Source organism: Pteronotus mesoamericanus, unplaced genomic scaffold (assembly GCF_021234165.1).
Source record: "Pteronotus mesoamericanus isolate MK-2021 breed Mesoamerican mustached bat unplaced genomic scaffold, CSHL_Meso_final contig_80, whole genome shotgun sequence".
NCBI lineage: Eukaryota > Metazoa > Chordata > Mammalia > Chiroptera > Mormoopidae > Pteronotus > Pteronotus mesoamericanus.
This window is the reverse complement of record NW_026555261.1, coordinates 438,853-458,471: the sequence shown is the minus strand read 5'-3', so window position 1 is coordinate 458,471 and position 19,619 is coordinate 438,853. Positions and strand designations below refer to the sequence as shown.

The 19,619-nt window shown below is 59.5% G+C and overlaps 1 protein-coding gene across 2 annotated transcripts in view; it reads right to left on the bottom strand.

Annotated features, from left to right (window-relative positions):
- PRKX (protein kinase cAMP-dependent X-linked catalytic subunit) overlaps positions 1-18,761 on the bottom strand; it is a 60,162-nt gene extending 41,401 nt beyond the window's left edge. The window contains exon 1 of one of the 2 annotated variants that reach the window (XM_054585014.1): positions 18,566-18,761. In XM_054585014.1, the coding sequence (XP_054440989.1) occupies positions 18,566-18,731 (166 nt within the window). In that variant the 5' untranslated portion in view covers positions 18,732-18,761. The remainder of the gene's footprint in view (positions 1-18,565) is intronic. The other variant, XM_054585013.1, reaches the window with a different exon arrangement.
- Between the last annotated feature and the right edge of the window lie 858 nt (positions 18,762-19,619).

Below are 19,619 nucleotides of genomic sequence, written 5' to 3'. Positions count from 1 at the left end.
GATAAATAGATCGACAGATAATACAAGTAGATTATTGATAGATTAAATAGATGAATGGATAGAAGATCCATAATAAATGGGCAGGTAACATAAAGCTAAAAATAAGTATGTATGTGGGAGAGACAGAGAGAGAGAAGGGATGAAAAATCTCATGGTCGGCAGGCTTCTCAGCCTCACACCGTGACGCCGGGGCTTGGCGGACTCTCTGCTGCGGGGTGTCCTGGGCAGTGCGGGGGATCGGGCGCCTCCCGGTCTCCGCCCCTCCAATGCCAGAGGCCGCCCCCTCTGACCTCCCGCCGGAGCGACCGCAGTGTCTGCCGACCCGGGCCAGCGTGTGCCGCACGCCGCGTCGCCCAGCGTGGAGAGCCACCAGCCCCAATTCTGATCCACACTTTCTACCCCTCAATTCTTAGGTGCTCGGTCCACTCAGAAACAGTTTGCAAACTCCATCTGTGACGACGGAAGCTGAGGTACCTGTGTCACCGATATAATCGAGCCCTCTGTGTCTCTCTAAGAAAAGGGGGCGGGCCAACAGAAGGAAGTGCGGCGCTTGCCCCATCGGGAGGGACGCACCGCTGTCTGCCGGGCACTGCAGGTGAGCCGGCAAGAGCCAGGACGCGCAGCCGGCTGGCCCCAAATGCCACGGCCTTGAGCTACAGACGCCAAGCCTTCGTGATGCCAGCAAGGATACCCGTGCGGGGCTCAGGTGGGTTTGGAGAGTTTGTTTTGTCCCGAGGGCTTCAGAAGGCCGGTGGGCTGAGCCCCCGGGGAACGTCCCTCGTTCTCAGAGTTCTCAGAGCCGGGGCAGAGGCTGGCTGGGGAGGAAGCAACGTTCCGGGTGGAAATCGGAGACAGCTCCGGAGGGAAGGGCCGCAGCCCGCGGGGAGGGCGCCTGGGGGAGAGTACGCACGGCCACAGCGGGGGCTGAGACTCGTGGGCCTGCCGGAAACGGGTCACCGGGAAGGACTTGGGGATCGTTTGCGCGAACTCTTCCTGCCGAGGGCAAGAGGAAGTCGCGAGGCCCCGAGCAGGGAGGTGCTTGTGTGGATGGGGTGGTGTGTGGTTTGATTTTGTTGTAAAGGTTTCCCTCGGGTCACCGAGCCGGGTGGAAAGACAACGACAGAGAAGAGGGGGCCGCGGCCCCCACAAGGCAGGCGCCAGAGGCCAGGGCGGTGAGCTGCGGTCAGCGGGAGAGGCTCAGCCTAGAGGTCCAAGGAAAAACTAAACGTGGAATAGACTGGGTGTGGCGGGGAGAGCAGGGGAGGGTGGACATGCGCGTTAGGTGTCTGAGCTGTGGGTGATAGCGGCCACGCAGGCTCCCCGGCCCGTGTGCGAAGGTCTCTTGAGTTATTCCCTTTGGGGACGAAGACGGCAAGTTTCTTGATGAGCCTGTGGGGATGGTGAGGGCAAGGGATGCAGCAGGGGACCCTATGTCCCGCCAAAAGGTCCGTCCAAGTTCTAACCTGTGCTACCTGGGAACGGGACCTTATACGTAAACTGCAGGTAGGATGCAGGGAAGGATCAGAGAGGAGGGTGTCCTGGGTCGGGGGGGTCCTGTGTCCAAGGACAGGGTCCTGCGAAGAGACAGGAAAGGCACGCAGACCCCGAGGAGACGCCCCGCGGAGAGGGAGCCCCCACAGCCTTGGCCTGGGAGACCCACCCACGGCACCCAAGACAAAGACGGAAATGAGCGCTGTGCCTGTCAGAGCAAACACCTTTTAAAAACGTCCTTCCCTTAAAAGAAATATAAGCGATTCTCCCGAAAGGTCTTCCTGTTTCTCTATGACAGTAACGTCCCAGTTTGGTTGATGGACACAGGGTCTTCTCGGCTTTTCTGAACACATGACTCAAAGTGAGAGCTTGGTTTTTTAAAGGTCTCCTAGGTTTTCCTTTTAGTTTTAATCCTCTGCCCGCTTCCCAGAAGTATCTCCCCTCTCGGGGATCCCACGTCTTTGTTTGTCTTGATGTTTTTCAAAGCCTCCGCCGTGGGCCAGCCCCCGGTGCGAGATCACTTTCTAAGGACGGACGGGACACCAGAGAGAAATCCAAGTGGCCACGTGTGCGTCCCGTCAGGAGACCCTCAGAGTGAACGGTCAGGGAGACTCTTCCTGGATTGCGCCCAACTCCCGGTTGCTTCTATTTTTAACCAAGAAAAGTTGGGGGTATTTTTTTTTTAAAGATTTTATTTATTTATTTTGAGAGACAGGAAGGAAGGGAGACAGAGAAGGAGAGAAACATCGTTGTGTGTGTGCCTCTCGTGCGCCCCCTACTGGGGACCTGGCTTGCCACCCAGGCAGGTGATTGCTTGACGGGGAATCGAACCCGTGACCCTTTGGTTCGCAGGCTGGCACTCCGTCCACTGAGCCACACCAGCCAAGGTGAAAAGTTTGTTTTTTTTAAGCAATGTTGATGGTTTTCTGCGCTGCGTGCTTGTCCCAGGCGATTGTGGAACTCTCCGGCGCTGGCCTCAGGCCACACGCTTGTCGGGGTCTGGATCCCGAGCTTCGCGCTCGCCAGAATCCCTCGTTGTTTATCCTGCACGCGGCTGTCTGCCCTGGGTGCCTCCGAAGTCGGATGCAATGTCTACCTTGCACACGACCCCTCCGCTTCCGGTTTGACGTGCGTCTCTATGTTGTATTCTGGGTTTATGAAAATAAGCTGTCTTAACAGTTTAATGCCAGCTTGGGGGGAGGGAGTAGGCGAGCTATGAAACCTTCTGGGTAACCTTTAGCGTATAGTTCGTATAAAAAGAATAGAGAAATTATAAAGGGGTCAAGGCAGGACCTGGCATGATGGATGTTTAGAAAAACTGTAGGGGAGCCCTGGCCGGGTGGTTCAGTTGGTGGAAGCACCGTCCCACGCACAAAAGGCTGCAGGTTCATTCCCCGTTCAGGCCACAGGGCTGGGTGGTGGGCCAGGTCCCCCGTTGCGGTGCGTACAGGAGGCCACCGATGACGTTCCTCTCCCACATCGCCCATCTTTCTCCCCCCTCGCGTTCTCCCTCCCTTCCCCTCTCTCTAAAGTCAATAAGCATGTCTTTGGGTGAGGAGGAAAAGACAAAAAAAAAAAAAAAAGAAAAGCCATCCTTCAGGCTAAATTTTGAACGCGTCTATTTTCGTCGGCTGCCGTCGGATGGAAAACCACACGTTGCCGGTATACTCTTGGACGCATGGGGCGTATCAATAGACTCGGGAGCATTGTTCATCCGTCCCGGTCCACGCCCGCGCCCACGGTAAGTGAAGGTCAACTCAGAACCAGACGCTCGCGCACAAGGGCAGCTCTTACGCCTTCCTGTCCGGGAGGCTTTGGCAGCCGCGCGTCGCCGACCCGAGGGAGCGTCGGTTCGTTTGCGGGGCTTGTCGTGAGAGACAGTCACCGTATTAACAAGGGAAACAGAAATAGGGAACCCACAGGAGCCCGGAAGCACGCACTGCGCTGTGGTGAGCGATGGCGTTGCCGACGTCAGGCAGCCTCTGAAAATGCCACCGCGCGCTCCGGTGCGGAGCGAGGTAAAGACAGACAACGTCCTTCCGTGGCCCCGGAAGGAGCCCTGGCCATGTCCTCTGGGCGTCCTGGGGACCCCAGGAGGCCCCGGGAAGAACCCCTTGGACCTCAGCGACACGCTGGCCGCAGCCGCCCAGCAGGAGATGAGCACAAGCTTCCAAAAATCATTTTGTTCCTCTTCTTCCAGCCAGCAAACGTGACCAAGATGCATTTTGGGTATTTTTCCATTTATGCTCAGCAAAGACGAGGTAGTTTTCTTTCGGTTTTTTTTTTTCTTCTTCTAATCTGCCCTTTCATTCCCATTTAGTATTTATGTACCTACTTCGGAACAGCGCCAGACACGAAATCTACGCATTCTGGACATCGTGAAGAAAGGACATATCCTGACACATCGCAGCCTGGTTTACAAGCTCCTTCCGTCGAAAGGGTTGCTAAGGGCAGCTTTTCAGATCTCCACCTTTTCTCTGCAGTCAAAGGCGCCATTGGAGAACGTGCCTAAAAATGGGGCTTTTTGCCAACAGCCTTCCTCTGCCCTTTTTCCCGTCCTTGGAGACGGACAAGCAGTTCATGCTGGACATCATCCCTCCCTACCTAACCACAGGGCTTCTGCGTCCTCCTCCACGGGGGTCTGGGAAGATAGAGTGCCAGGTAGTCATCTTTCAGCTGCCCCTGTGGACCGGGCCTGGGCTCAGCTGGTTGGAGCATCGTCCCATACAGCAGAGGGTTGCAGGTTTGGTCCCCGGGGCAGGGTGTGTATGGGAGGCAACCGATCAATGTTTCTCTCCCCCCTTTCTTCTCAGCTTCCGTCTCTCAAATCACTAAACACATCTTCAGACCCTGGCTGATGTGGCTCAGTGGACTGAGCACCGGCCTGCAAACCAAAAGGTTGCGGGTTCGATTCCCAGCCAGGGCACAGACTTGGGTGGGCGGGCCAGGTCCCCAGGAGGGGGCGCAGGAGAGGCAACCACACATCGACGTTTCTCGCCCTCTCTCTCTCCCTCCGTTCCCCTCTCTCTAAATAATAAATAAATAAAATCTAAAATAAAATAAAAACATCTTTCGGTGAAGCTTTAAAAATGTAAAAAATATAATGAAATGAGTATAAAATAAAAATCCCCGTGCTCTGGACGGAAGGAAAATCCCGCCCAATCTCTGCGCGGCTCAGACGGCCCACGTCCTGAACAAGCCTAGTCTTCAGCAGCCACTCAGGAAGCAGCAGATGAGTCCGCGTCCGACCGGGCAAGTCGGACTCTTGTCCCCGGGAGCGAAACAGCGGGAGAGTTTCCTTCGAGGCGCCCCGTCCCCCACGCCCCAGCACGGAGGATCCCTGCAAAGTCAGGCCACACCAAGGAGCCCTCTCAAAAGGACAGGACACGCCCGCCAGCCAGCCAGAAAGTCCACCGGACACCAAGTCGATGAAGGACTGTGCGCAACTCCCCCGGTGCCCTGGGAGCAGCGGCCCCCCCGCCTGGACCCCCTCCCTGCGGCGCGTCTCATCCCCACGCGAGGCCCCTGCTCCCTCGCCCGGCAGACGGACTCCTGACGTGAACCCCTCCTTCCGTGATAACCGTGCTGTCTACCTTCCTCTCCTTCCACGATCTTTGCTGCGATTTCTTGCAGCATTTTCTGGCCACGCCAAGCATGCTGTGTAGGATCGTTTCCAGCACCCAGACGCCTCGAAGACACTGTTTACAGTCCGCCTTCTGGGAAAAGACACGGCTTTACACGCGGTCTCTGTGTCCCGCTCCCTCCCCAAGAACGCCAGGCGGCCAGCGCGGGGGTCAGAGATGGCTTCTCTGTCCGGCAGTTTCAGCAGCTTCCAACAGAGCATGTGCCGAAATCCAGAACGCCAAACAAACCCGTGGTTTCAACAGTCAAAATGACAGTCACCCTTTCAGCCAAAAACCTTGCCCTGCGTTTGGGCATCGGCATTTCAAGGTTACAAAGGTCAGGGGTCTCCCGTCCCCCACACAGGGGACAAAGGCCCCGAAGGAACAGCCAAGCGCCCGCCCCATCGGCCGGATCTCCCCTGATGGCTTCGCCAAGGGCGCTGCTAATTCTAAATGGGAATGCTCCACGGAACGCCCGCCCCCCACCCCACAGGGCGGGCTGGACGGCAGCGGTATTTTACTGTCCCTTTGAAAGAAGCCCAGCGCCTGGCACGCCCACCAGCTGTCCCAAAAGGCATCTCACAGCGAGGGACGCGCGCCTGGAGCAGGTGGCCGCCGCGCTGATTTCTTCGGGCTTTGTCATGACGGAGGTTTGTTTGCTGCGGAAGACGCCGGCGTGTTGATTGGCGGTGGGGGGCGGGGGCCGTCACCGCTAAAGCTCCCCTTCGAGGAGAGAGGAACTGGAACCGACAAAAAAGCGGGAGTTCACACGCAGATGTCAAGCCGGCGCAGATGGCAGGAGACGCACCGTCCCGCAGCCCCGCGCTCACCCTGGGCCGTCCGGGACCCAGACGGAAGGCAGGAAGCGGGCCGTCTTCTGAGAGCATTTCCTGGGTGACCGTTCCGTTTCTTCCCCGGCTCCGTCCCGCGCTCCAAGCAGCTGCCCGGGATCCCAATCCAAAGAGAACACTTCAGACAACGACCGGCACCAGACTAACGCCCGGCGGTGCCCGATAAGATAAACGGAGCCTCTCGATAGCAGAGCAAAATGACCTTTGAGCGGGACCTCAGCCGCCTTGGGTCCCAGAGAGCTGCCTGCCGAGAGGACAGGAAGCCGGCGTGGGGACCCCAGGACGGAGGAGCCCAGGGCTGAGAATGAAACACGCTGTTCGTTGAGAATCAGCGTCGCGACGCCCTGTTCTCGGCAGGGGCACGGTCCCCTCCCCTTCCTCCTAAGGGCCATTCCTGGGTCCCCTCCCTGGGGCCCCGCGTGGGGTCCTGCCTAAAACAGTGCTTCCCCGAGAGCCGTTCTTATTGATCTCAGTAAACGCTATCGCCTGTCACTTAGAAAGGCCCTTTATTTTTAGGTGAACAAACCTAAAGCGCAAGACAGAAGAGGAGAGACATCAGAAAAATGAGCAGAAATCAACGAAACAGAAAACAGGAAAGCAACAGAGAAATCGAAGAAACCAGCTACTGGATCTTTGAAGGGGTCAATACAATGGGCACAAGAGAGTCCGTTGTCAAAGTAAAATGCTCGCTGACAAAGCGGGGGACTCAAGCAAAGTTTCATCAGTGAAATCACATCCCACAACAACTTTTTACAGTCAAGGATCCAGGTGATATGATGAGGTTTCCCTGACTTTTTTATTGATTGATTTTACAGGGAAAGAGACGTGGGGGGGCGGGCAAGGAAACATTGATTTGTGTTTCCATTTATTTGTGCATTCACGGGTGGATCCTTGGATGGGCTCTGAGCAGGGATCGAACCCGCAACCTTGGTGTATTGGGACGACGCTCTAACCACGTAACCTACCTGGCCGGGGCTGGTCAAGGATTTTAAAAGGGCCCTTCGGAGCCCTGGCCAGTACGGCTTGGTTGTTTGCAGTGTCATCCCATAAGCAAAGGGCTGCGGGTTCGATTCCCAGGCAGAGCACATATGTATATGGTGGCTTCAGGGTCCAGGCGGGGCACATACCATCCTGGGTCTGGGTGTATATGGGAGGCAACCAATCAGTGCTTCTCTTTTACATCAACGTTTCTTTCTGTCCCTTCCTTTCTCCCTCGCTCTCTCTCTAAAGACAATGAAAACATGCCTTCAGGGGACAATTAAAAAAAAAAAAAAAACAAACCCTGAAGCTTGCCCTCCACCATCTCATTGGTGACTCATCAAAGTATCATAAAAAATACGGCCGGAGGTTTCACAACCTCAAGAGAACCAATGTCCTGCGTAGACGTGGGGCCGTCTCCATATGTTGCAGAACTGGCCACAATTATGTGTAAGAACTGCGTGTTGTCGTTTCCTTGTTCCGGCAGCTGAGGGAAGAACCAGTATAATTTCCATGTGGATTACACCGGGTAGCGAACCCCAGCAGGGAAGACGGGGGGTGCAAGGCGGATCGTTCTTCCAAACGTGGGGTTCGCCTGTGGGCGGGGCCCGGCAACGCTTGGGGTTTAGCCTTGGCAGTATTTTGGGCATAAGCAGGACAGGGACATGCAAGCAGGCCTCTTGGGGAGGCCACTGGAGCCCATGACAGGAGATCAAAGCCCGGAAAGCCACCTCGAGGTGTCCTGTGCGGAACCCCTCGGGGAGCGCCAGGCTGGCTCGCAGGCCTGGGAGCGGCTTCCGACAGGGAGAGTCTCCGCGCCGCGTCCCGGCAGCTCAGGCACCGGGGGCCCAGCCACACCGGAGGAGGGCAGGGACTGCGTTTGGGGACGCGCACGTCTACAGCCCACCGTTCCCTTCACTCACACCGCGGGTGGCAACGGACCCCGGCTTCTGGACGCAGAGCGCTTTCACGCAACAACAGCCAGGCCGCTGCAAATTCACGCAGTGGGTATTTATCACCCTGCCTCCCATTCAAACACAAGGCCAGCGCCCCCCGGACGGGCGTGCCAGCGCCCGAATGGCGAAGCCAAGGCGTGGCACGCTGCCCGCCCACCCCGGCGTGGAACCGGAGATCCCACCGCAGAATGCAGGCCCGGACACACGCCTGAATCAGGAGCTTCTGAGCAGCATTCCTCATGTGGGCTCTCTTACTTTTCCACTGCGTAACTCAGGGGAAAATAGGGCCTGCCAAGGTTATTTATTTTTTTTTTAAAGAAGTACCACGTTATCAGTTAATGAGTCTTTACGCTTCGGATGCGGGAGATGGCCGTGCCCTTGCGGCTGCTGCCGGTGTGGACCAGCTCGGCTCCTGGACTCCCGGGGCCAGGCCCCTCCCCAAAGGCCAGGCTACGGTCATCTCCTCTCCGGACAGTCCTGTGGCCGGGCTGCCTCGCGCTGTTCGGCCACTTCTCCTGGCCCAGCACAGGGGCAGGACCCAGAGAGGTGACCAGGAGTCCGTGGACACAGCTCCAGCCACGTAGGGAGACACAGAAACGCGAGAACCTCCAGGAACTCGCTCCAGCCCCGCCGCGGCGTGCACACGCCCACACACGCACGCGGACGTGTATGGCTGCATCTGTTGCTCGTCATCGCGAGCCTTTCCGCCCTGGGGTATGCGGGGAAGAGGCTTTCCCTTTGTTCCTGTGCTTGCTCTGTTTATGGGAGTCCCAGCAGGTGGCCAAGGATGAGTCCAGCCCAGCGTGTCCTCCCCACACGACCGCACCCTGGAGGGTGTTCTCACCCGAATCCCCACAACCTGCATGTTTGTGGTTGAGGCACAGGGAAAACTGCGTGTCAGGATACTCATGGCCGATGCCCACGCGCCGTCCTCCAGCAGGGAGAGAATCCCGGCTTGTCTGGGTCACCCCCACGGAATCCAAAGGGTCTTTATTACTGGCAGACAGACAGGGGCGCGAAGCCCGCGATGAGCACATGAAGACGATCTGACCCAGCACGGCTTGGCTAGAGCTGGAAGAAGGTGTCATAAGCCAGAGCATGTGGAAGCTTCTAGAAGCTGGGAAACACAAAGAAACAGACATTGTCCCGGGGGGCTCCGGAAGGAACCAGCCCTGCCGAGACCTTGGTTTGAACCCTCCAAGACTCACTGCCACATCATAACCTGCAAAACCGTAAGAGCATACAGGCGTGTTGTTTTAAGCCGTGAGGTTCTGGGCCATTTGTGAGGGCAGGAGGCAGACACCGTGGGAAAGCCGCTGGGACCGACCACAGGAGGGCACGGAGGAAAGATGACCCTGCAGCGGGCGTGCTCTGGGGTCTCAGCCGGCCCTGACCCAGGAGGCGGGGCAGGTGGACGGCCTGTGCAGGGGCGGGGTAGAGACTCCTGGCACACGCACGGCAGGTCTACGGAACGGCGTCAGGTCCGGGTGCAGGCAGACGACGCCCCCGTCCATCCCTGGAAGCGAGGTGAGCCGGAGCTATGTCGAGAACGTAACGGTGAGGGCGGGTGTGGTGAGGAGGATGATGGTGGTGATGTGGACGTTTGCCTGCAATGAGGTGTGCGAACTCCCTGGCTGGTGTAGAAAGGCCCACCGTCACTGGTGGCCGTGGCCGCCCCATGGAGCACTCCCACGGGAAACGGCACCATGCCCACAACACAGATACACACACGCCATGCCCGGAGGAAGAAACACCTCCCCGGGCGCCAGCCCGGCAGGCTGACCTCTGATGGCCCAGCAGCCCCCGGGGGGGACCTCCCCCGCCACTTGGACGTCCTCAGTCCTTCACGGAGGCCTCCTCAAAGACTAAGTGAAAAAGAAGAGTCCTCTAGAGTCAAGTATAGACACGTGACCAAACAACGCCCCATCTAGCGAACAGAGGCGGGAGACGGATGGCTTCTGCCCAGCCACTCATTGTGGGGACCAGAGCCCCAGGCCTGGACCCCATGCTGGTTCTTAGAGGCATGGGCCACTGTCCCTCAGCAGTGACGAAAAGACCGGCGGGGGATGGCAAAGGCCAGCCTCCAGGAGAGAAGGAATAAGGGAGGTAGGTCACGGAATGTGGGTATGGGCGGAAGACAGTGCGCGGACCGACAGAAGCCGGGCACAGAAGGGTTAATGCCGTGAGACTCCTTCGGTGTGAACTGCCCAGAGCAGGCAAGCTGCTGGAGGCCGAGATTAGAGGCCACCAGGGCTGGGGACCCCGCTGCGGGGAAGACTGCTCGATGGGCATTGTGTTTCTAACTGCAATGGTGGGCCCATGTGGGAAGGAGGTAGCGATGACGGTTGTACAACAGTGTGACTTCATGAACAGCACTGCTTCCTACACTGAAAAGTGGTTACACATCACCCTGGCTGGGGAGCTCACTTAGTTCGAGCATCGTCCCAATCGGCCGATGCTGTGGGATCCATCAATCCCCGGTCAGGGCACACGCGAGACTCAACCAGTGAACGCGTCAATCAGCGTGAGAACAAATCGATGTTTCTCCCTCTCTTCCTCTGTCTCCTCTCCTGTCTCTCTAATCAATAAATTAAGTTGTTTGAAGGGTGAACTTTGTGTTGTTTACACAGTTCACAGAAACTTTTCTCAAAGGAAAATGTTGACGCAGCATCCTGACTTTGCAGGGCACGGAGGGACTCTGGGGCCCCATGACCTGCTCCAGATGTGACAGAAGGTCCCCCATCTCAGGACAGTGGGAAGCAGAACCCCCTAATGCCCCCCCAAGAGCCAAGAGAACATCTGTCATTCGAGAACGAGAACTTGCTGAGAACATCCCCAACAAGGGGCAATTCCTCTGAACTACACGTCCTTCCACTTTCTGAGGAAGACACAACGCCCACCTCCCATGCACGGCTGCTAAGGCTGCGATCTGAATAGACCAAGAGGTCTATCCTTGGTCCTCAAGGAGGACCACCACCCATGTGTAAGTCACGACGCCTTTATGGGGCAGCGACAGATGGCCAGGAAAGGACAGGAGCGTGGAGGACGGTCATGCAGGGCAAGGCTGGAGGAGCTGATGTGAGGACCAGGCGGGCGGATGTCTCTGAACCAGGATGGCCGCCTTCCGTCTGTGGCCATAAAAGGATTCCGCTTCCGGCCCTCCAAGCAAAGGAGCCACCTCTGCCTGGTGACATGCAAAACGAGGGCGTTATAGGGACACCGAGGCACGAGGCATCGTTGGATGCATCAGGCACTTCATGAGTGCACTGGTCTGAATTGTGTGCCTTCTCCAAAGAAAGGTCCTCGTCAAAGTCCTAATCTCTACAAGCACAGAAGGGCAGTGTATTTGGAGACAGGTCTTTATAGAGGTGATTAAGGTAAACTGAGGTGACTAGGGTAGGTCCTGATCGCACAGGACTGGGGGCCTTATAAGAAGAGGAGACAGGGGCACAGACACACCCAGAAGGATACTCATGGGAGGACACAGGGGGAGGTGGCCGTCCCCACGCCCATGACACGGGCCTCAGGGGGAGCCGGCGCTGCCCACGCCTGCGTCTCAGATGCCAGCCTCCCGGACGGGGAGGAAGACATGTCTCTTGTCTACAGAACCTCCCGGACGGGGAGGAAGGCATGTCTCTTGTCTACAGAACCTCCCGGACGGGGAGGAAGGCATGTCTCTTGTCTACAGAACCTCATCACCCAATTTTCTTTCTCTAAAGATATTGGTGGAACCTCCGAATAGACCAAACCACAGCCCACCTATCGCGTGAACTCTTGCTGAGCCACAGGAAAGGCATGAAGACACAGGTCCTTTGGAGCTCCCGGGGAAGGCCCCACGCAGACAGGGCAAGGCGGGCCGCAACACGCGTGCGTGAACACGAGAGTGTGTGACGATGTCCCGGGAGGCGGGCTGTCCCTTCCCGCCTCCTACGCTACGCTAAGCACCACAGCAGACGCATTCGCTGTTTCCCCTCGAGGAGCTCAGCACTGTGATCATTACGCACACTTTCCTGCGGGGAAGAGGGTTTCAGAGAAGGGAAACCACCTGCCCCTCACGGATCCTTCTGAAAAATCAAGGGACACGGTTTTTCTCCGCCGCACACGCTGTTGACAACCTCAAAAAAAAAAAAAAACAGTTGCCCCGTATCCTACTATTCTTCTCAGCAGGAAACAGCCTGCAGAGACTTCCAAGGAAGAAAGGGAAAGAGGAACATTGTTGATAGAGCACTGCCGCGGCGGCTCTCTGAAAAAAGAAAAACATACTTGGGGGGAAACACAGAGAAAACCCCAGGATGGGGCTCCCAAGGAGACTGAAAGTAGCGTAGGGAGAATTCAGAAGCCGTTTCTCCCAGAAAGGACGCTGCGTTTGGAAGCTTCCTGTAACCTCAGGACGGGGCACAGGGACGTGGCGCTCGGCTCTGTGCCATGGGGTCCCTCTGCGCTTTTCTTCTGGTGACAAAGGCCAGCTCGCTGGTGGCCCTCGGCTGTGGAGGAACTCACCCAGGACGCAGGTCTGAGACCGCCTGGGTCAGGGAGGGCTGTCCCCAAACCCAGAGAGAACGGGGTCCCCCCTGGGCTTTCCAGGATGTGACAAAGCCAATCGACCGCCAGGGCCGAAAACATCAATCATCCCAAGTGACGATGTTAGCGGGAGAAACGCAAAGCAACCCATGAGGACCGAGTCTCGTCGGAGGGTTATGGCGTGCATGGGAGTATCCCCCAGAATCGGTACGCGGGAGCCCTGAGCCCCCACGAGAGGGCATTCGGCAGCGGGTCCTTGGGAGAGAATGAGGACTCGATGGCGTCACAAGGGCGGGCTCCCCAGAATGGGATAAATGCCTTTACAAGCATCGCAAGAAAACACGGTTCCCCGCCCCCCGCCCCCGGCTCTCTGCCACGTGAGGACGCACCAAGGAGCAAGCCATCGGCAGCCCAGAAGAGAGGTCTCGCCAGGTGTCCACCACGCTGGCACCGTGGTGTCCGAGTTCCAGCCTCCGGAAATGTCAACTACCAATCCGTGTGGTTTATAAGCCACCCGGTTTACGGCATTTTGTTACAGGAGCCCAAAGGGACAAAAATGCCCAAGTGCGGGCTGATTCAAGGGGGCGGCCTTTGGCCCAGCCACGTGGGACGTGGGCTGTCCCCCGCGTTGGCGGACGGCAGGGACAGGAGCCGGCCCTGCGCCCAGGGCCCGGCTCTCTGCGGAAGGCGAGCAAGGGGACAAGCAAACTCTTGGCGCACGGGTTCCTTAACACGTGGGTCCTGCTTTAACCGCATCCCCCGTCCTGGAGACCAGGCACCTGAGGCCCAGGTGCCCCGGGGCCGCGCTCCCTCCCCAGGCTCCATGGAGGGGCCTTCCCGCCTCTCCCAGCTCTGGGGGGCCCCCGGCGTCCCTGGGCGGGTGGCCGTGTCCCCCCGTCTCTGCCTCCATCTCCACAGGGCGTCTCCTCGGGGTCTACGTCTCTTCTGTCTCTTGTAAGGACCTTGTCCTTGGACAGAGGGCCCCCCGGCCCAGGACGGCCTCCTCTCAGATCCTTCCCTCATCCCCCCTGCAAAGACCCCGTTCCAGATACGGTCCCCTTCTGAGGTTCCGACTGCGCATGAGCTGGGGGGGAGGGGGGCTGTGTTTAAGCAGGGATGGCAGGTGTGATGTGCTTGGACCTCCCGTTCACGTGCCTGTCACCGCCTCCCTCCCTGACCGCACGACTGCTCCTCGCTGGTCCTCATCTGGCCGGTCCCACCCCCATTTCCCTTCCCCGGCCCCCTTTTTCCACCTTCCCTCTCGGGCAGGGGGCCGTTTGCCTGTGAACCGCCTCCCCTTCTCCCCCGCCCCGCCCCACGCTGGCCCGGGAACCCCTCAGAGACGGGGCGTGAGAAAGAAGAAGTGTTTGCGAAATAAAGAGGAACCCAGAGCCCGGAATCCATGGGGACAGAAAGCAGATGAGTGGCTGCCACAGGCCGGGGCGGGGGATGGGGAGCAACTGCTACGGGGAACCGGGTCTCCCTCAGGGGGACCATACTGTTCCAGAGCTAAACCGGATTTTGATTGGTACGAAGTGCCTGCCGTGGGATGGTTCGCTTTCAATGATTCCTTTGACAGCACGTGAATTTCACCTCGATTTTTAAAAAAAACGATGCGGCTCTCCCTGCAAGACTTCTGTACTTGACAATGTGCTTGGCTCCTTTTTATCGAATTTCTGACATGCCCGGGGCGGGGGGTGGGGGGGTCGGCCGTTAGCAGCCTCTTCCCTGCGCCCTGGACCACGTGCTCTCTAGCGCCCTCCCAAGAGGAAGAGCATTAAAGGGTGAACGTGACTTTCTGTGTGTGGCTCAGCAGTAAACAACCCTTCTGATCGCTATGGCAACCCCGGCAGGACGCGTGTCGCTTCCCGGGCACAGCAAAATGTCACTGGACCCGACGGCCCTGGAGGTGTGCTCAGGGGTGACAGGGTAGGGGTACAGGGAGGCCCCAGTCGCGGGCAGCGTCTTTCGGGCCAATTCAAAGAGACCAAGATATGACAACAAAGTGCTGTCAGGACGCTGGGAAATGCTGGTCGCTGCTTGGGAGACCACTGTTTCTCACGACCGATTCCTTAAGGAAAGTCTTCTAGGTTTTAACGGAAGACAGGTTCGCAGTCGTGCGGTGGGAGACCGTGAAGCAAGAACAGGATCCAGCATCGCTAGGAAGTGGCTGGCGGAGAGGCAATGCGCTGTGTGCCTCGATTTTAGGGGAAGGTCTGCGTGCACGCGCTGTATAGACACCCCCACCCACCCACACGGTCAAACACAAAAGAGACCCCGTAGAAACTGTGAGCCCCGAGCAGGGTCTCTCGTTTCTGAAAGGGCCTTGTCCACCTCGCCAACCGGGTTTTAATCTTGTGCTTGAGGTTCAAATGATGTCAGCACGTCCGCCTGGGGGCAGCGGTAAGACTGTAGGTACAGCTTCTGGAATTCCCTTGGAGTCTCTAATTATTTCTCTATAAATATAAGTATATGTATATGTACACACACACACACACACAGAGTTTCATTCATATAGATATTTGATTAGCACCTGTCGTCATGCACAGAGGGGAAACCAAGCTTGCTTTCATGCACCAAAATCATGGAAAATGGGGATGTAAACCATGTCTTTCTCCAGGGCAGCCTTGAGCCCGAGTTTGTGCATCTGCAAAGTGACAGCTTAGCCGAGAGGCACAGCCAAGTCCCGCCCTCGGGCTTTCAAAACACCTCCCGTCCTGATGGCTCACCAACGCACGCTGCGTGTCCTGACAAGTGATTCTGAATTCGTGCATGAGTGGCCCCTCTCGAGGGTCCGCAGCGCCCCACAACCCCACGCACAGAACGAGGATCGTCCCCTGAGGGGACGATCTTCCTGATTCGGTCACCAGGGCGTGGGGGCCGCACTGGTGCCTGTTTGCGGCGGGCTCGCGGGCTCTTGAGCTTGGGACGGTACCCCCCTGAGGGTCCTGCTGTCCTGCAAGCCACGTGCAGGAAAACGTCAACGTCCTCTGCACCCTGTTCAGGGGCTGGCAGTCCGCAATTCCCCCGGCCTCCCCGGGGCTGAGCTCACGGCAAAACAAAGAGGTAAAAAATGCAAGACCATGCAGGCCACAGCACGAACTTGTCACCCGCAGGAGGGGAGACCAGACCAAGTGAATAGGGACGCCAGTGTGCGGCACAGCCTGCAAACACCCTGCAGAAAGTAGCAGGAGCTGAACTCTGCTTTTGAAGCAGGACACCCACCAGAAGCTTCCAAGGGGCGGGGCCTGGATGGTAAAGAAAGGCCAACAGAAGGCGGGGTTTTGTTTTCTATTTCTTTGCGTGTGGGTTGCAGGCACGGGATAGAGAATTGCACTGGTCAGCAGGAAAGGCACACAAACACCCTCAGAAAAGGCAGAATTCCTGGAGGCGTCTGTTAGGGGCGGGGCGATGGGGAGGCAGGGGTCCAGGCAGGTGTGGAAGGGAGTCAGTGTCCTGGGCTGGCAGCTTAGGATCCAGAGCACCCACGCCCGACCATAGCCTGGCTCTGGCAGCAGGGAGAGAACCCACGACACCGTATGCAACAGGTTACGGCCGTCGGCCCGGTGACCCAGACACCCGACTGGGATGGTTTGGAAAGGCTTGTGAACTTTTTGTTCTTTCAGCTTCTTCTTTTTCTTTTCTTTCTTTTTTTCGTGTTTTTTTTTGGGGGGGGGGTGGTGGTTAAAGATTTTATTTATTTTTACACAGAGGGGAAGGGAGGAGAAACAGAGGGAGAGAAACATCCGTGTGTGGTTGCGGCTCGTGCGCCCCCTGCTGGGGACCTGGCTCACAACCCAGGCACGGGCCCTGCCTGGGAACCGAACCTGCAACCCTCTGGTTCACAGGCCGGCGCTCAATCCACCGACCCTCACCAGCCAGCGCCCTTGAAGCTTATTCTTCGTCTCTTGACTCACGCATGCTCCGATTAATCTCTCGCCCACATTCAAAAGGCCGCAGAAAACGCGAGAAGCTTTGCAGAGGGCCACGCACACCCATCTGGCCCCTGTGCCCGGAGCATCCAATGTCCAGAGGGCAGACGACAGGGCTGTCCCTCCACACGCGTGGAGCCCGCAAGAAGCTCCTCTGGATGAACCCACATCCTCTCCATGAAGACACGCCGAGAGGGAGGACCAAAACAGCTCACTCCTCGGCCCCGGGCCGGCCGGCCGGTCCCCAGAGGCGGCGACAGTGTGTTTTTGAGGACATGACTCACCGGGCACCTATGCCCACTTGGCAGAGCGCCTGGGGCACCAGACGAGGTCCCGTCGGCAGCCCACCCACCGGCCGGCACCGGCCCGGCGCCCTGGCCTGCAGCCGCGTCCAACTTGCACAACAGACTCCAGCGCGGGCCCGAAAGCAATACAATGGCGGGCACCTGTGCCAAGGGACGGCGGGTCCTCCCCCAAGTTTCCATTGTTCACCTGCTTTCTACCTCCCGTGGAACTAGCCAGGCCTGGGTTCCTGTCCCTTACTGGTGTCACGCTAAACTGGGCCAGCTTTTAAACCAGCCCAGAACAGCTTGAGAGAGAGACAGAGAGAGAGAGGGAGAGAGGGAGGGAGGAAGAAGGAGAAGAAGGAGGAGGAAGAGGAGGAGGAAGAGAGGGAGGGGGAGGGGCAACGGAAAAAGAGGAGTGGAGGAAAAGAGAGAGACAATGGGTGGCTGCTGCTGATGGGTCAATAGATGACCCATGTCGTTAGACGGGTAACAAACGAACGGATGCATAGATGGATGCATGGATTCACAGGCAGCTACGGGAGGTGCGCGGGTGGTTAACACACCCAGGGAGACGCAAGCAGGAAAGCAGCCGAGAGAGAAAGCTCATAGTGTCTCATGCTGAAGCCAGCCGTTCTCAGCCTTGGCCTGACACCTTGACCCTGGGACTCGGGGACTCTCCGCGGTGGGGCGTCCTGGGCACTGGAGGGGGCCGCCAGCCTCCCTGGAGCCCACCCACCTGGGGGCAGCAGCTCCCCAGAAAAGTCCCCATACACGGCTACCTGTCCCCAAAGGCACGCTCATCTTTGGTTATCAACCTCTACCCTAGATAGACAGATAGTGAAAGAGAGCGGGGCAGGAGAGGAAAGGGGGCCCCCCTCGCCCCCCATGCCAAATCACAATCCCTGGCGGCTCCTGCTTCGCACCCAGCGTCACATGGAAAAAGAGAAGTCTCCTCTCCCCTCGTGGTTCCCTTGTCAGTCTGGCTCTGGACCTCACGGCGCGGACCTCCCGGATCCCCCTCCTCCTTTCCCAATTTGGGGTGGGGGAGGGGGAAGAAAGCGCTTCAACACCCCTGCGTCGGGGTCACACTCAGAGGGCCCCTCACCTGGTTCGCCTGGAAGACGAACAACACGTTGTTGCAACCCGCCGGCCACCGCCCCCAAGCAGCCGCACGGAAGCTGGGATCCGGCACCTCGCGGGGTGGCGATCTTTCCACCCAGCCCGGCCGGCGCCCCCTCCGCCGGCGCGTTGCGGGACCCAGGCGCCCGGGAACCTGGAAACTTACATTTCCAGCTGCCCAGGTGGCGGTGGACGTGACAGAGAGAGGACAGAAGGCAACAGACATCTGAGGAAAGATGACAAGTCTCGGATGCACGGAAAGAAAAGCCACCGCGGTTCCAGGAAACGTCTTAGCCATCTCCAGCGTCCATACCCCAAAGCGCTGCTGGACACCTGCGCCCAGCTCCTTCTCGGGCCCCCCTTCGACGGAGCCTCCTGCCGCGGGGCCGAGCGGAGTGGGCCAAGCGGAGGCCGGCGGGTGCCCTCCCCCTGGCCGCCTCTGTCCCTCGGGATCCCTGCCTGGGGGCGCCTGAGGTCCCCAAGATGAGTCAGCTCCCGGAACTTTTGTGACGTCGGGGAGCCCAGACACCGGGGTGGTTGGGGGGGGGGGAGCAAGTGTAAACAAGGTGCCTTTGGAGGCGCCAGGTGGGGCGCGGGCAGGTCGGGAGGCTAGGGAGGGGGGCCCGGGAGCACTCACTCCAACTCTCGGGGCGTCGATGGGACCCAAGGCACCGGAGCAGGCGGGACAGGGAAGAGCGCTCCCCAGGAGGCTGCCGGACGGCGACACACCGGGCGCTTTGTCTGCCGCCCGCGTCCCGGGGGGCCCCGAGCGCCCCTGCGGGCCAGGTCCCCGCGCGTCGCACTCACCCACGGTGGCCAGCGTCTCGAAGTCCTGCAGCCGATAGGCGGACGCCTCGGGCGAGGGGGCGTCGGAGCCCGTCACCTGCGCGGGCGCCCCGTCGGGGGTCTCCCCCAGGCTCTCTGGAGGGTCAGGGTCTGCCGCGGCCGCTTTGGCCAGCCCGGGCGCCTCCATGGGGGCGCGCTCCAGTCCCGGGCGCCGGGCCGGGCCAGAGGGCGACGGAGGCCGGGCTTCCCGGGACGCAGCCTCGGAGGGCGGCGCGGCGGCGGCGGCGGCATCAGCAGCGGCCACCCATGCGCGCCCCTCGCCTCCCGGCCCGCGGCCCGGTGCAGCTGGCGGGGCGGCGGGGACAATGGCGCGGCGCGGGGCGGCGTTCACTGCAGCAGCAGCAGCAGCAGCTGGTGGGAGTAGCCGGCGGCTTCCAGGGGCGGGTACGGCGGGCCGGGCGGCGGCGGCGGCGGTGGCGGCGGCGCGGCCGCGGAACGGGGCGCGGCCCGGGGACGCGGAGTCGAGGCGGGGTCCGGGCCGCGCGCGGCCGGCTCCCTGTTCATTCCTCGTGTTCCGACTCTGCCGCTGCCGGCGCGAGGTCTGAGTGCGCGATAATGGGTAGCCCCGGCGGAAGCGGCCGGGGCGGGGCCGCGCGATCTCCCCGCCCGCCCGGACCCGGCCTGCGGGGCGGGGTCTGTCGCTGTCGCCGGTCGCTCCGCCCTCGCCGAATCCCCGCCCCGGAGACGCGAGGGCGGGGCGCGGCGGCTGGCCGGGGCACCCCGGGGCGCGCGGTTTGGGGGAGGGGCCCACGCTCCGCTGCCCCCCACCGCAGGCCTCCCAGGGTGGGGTCCCTGTCGAGCTACCCGGAGGGACGCGGGGACTGGCCGCCGAGATCGCGGGGCCCCATCCCGGGAAGTTGGCGGCGGGATCGGCTGGGGACGCGCAGAGCGTGATTCAAACCAAAGTAAAGTTCGAAAATAAAACTGAAAGAAGAGTTCGACGCGGATGGGAGGCTTGGTGGGCTGCTCGGTGCCCACGCGCCCCCGAGGCGGTGCGGGGTCAGCTTCCTGGGGT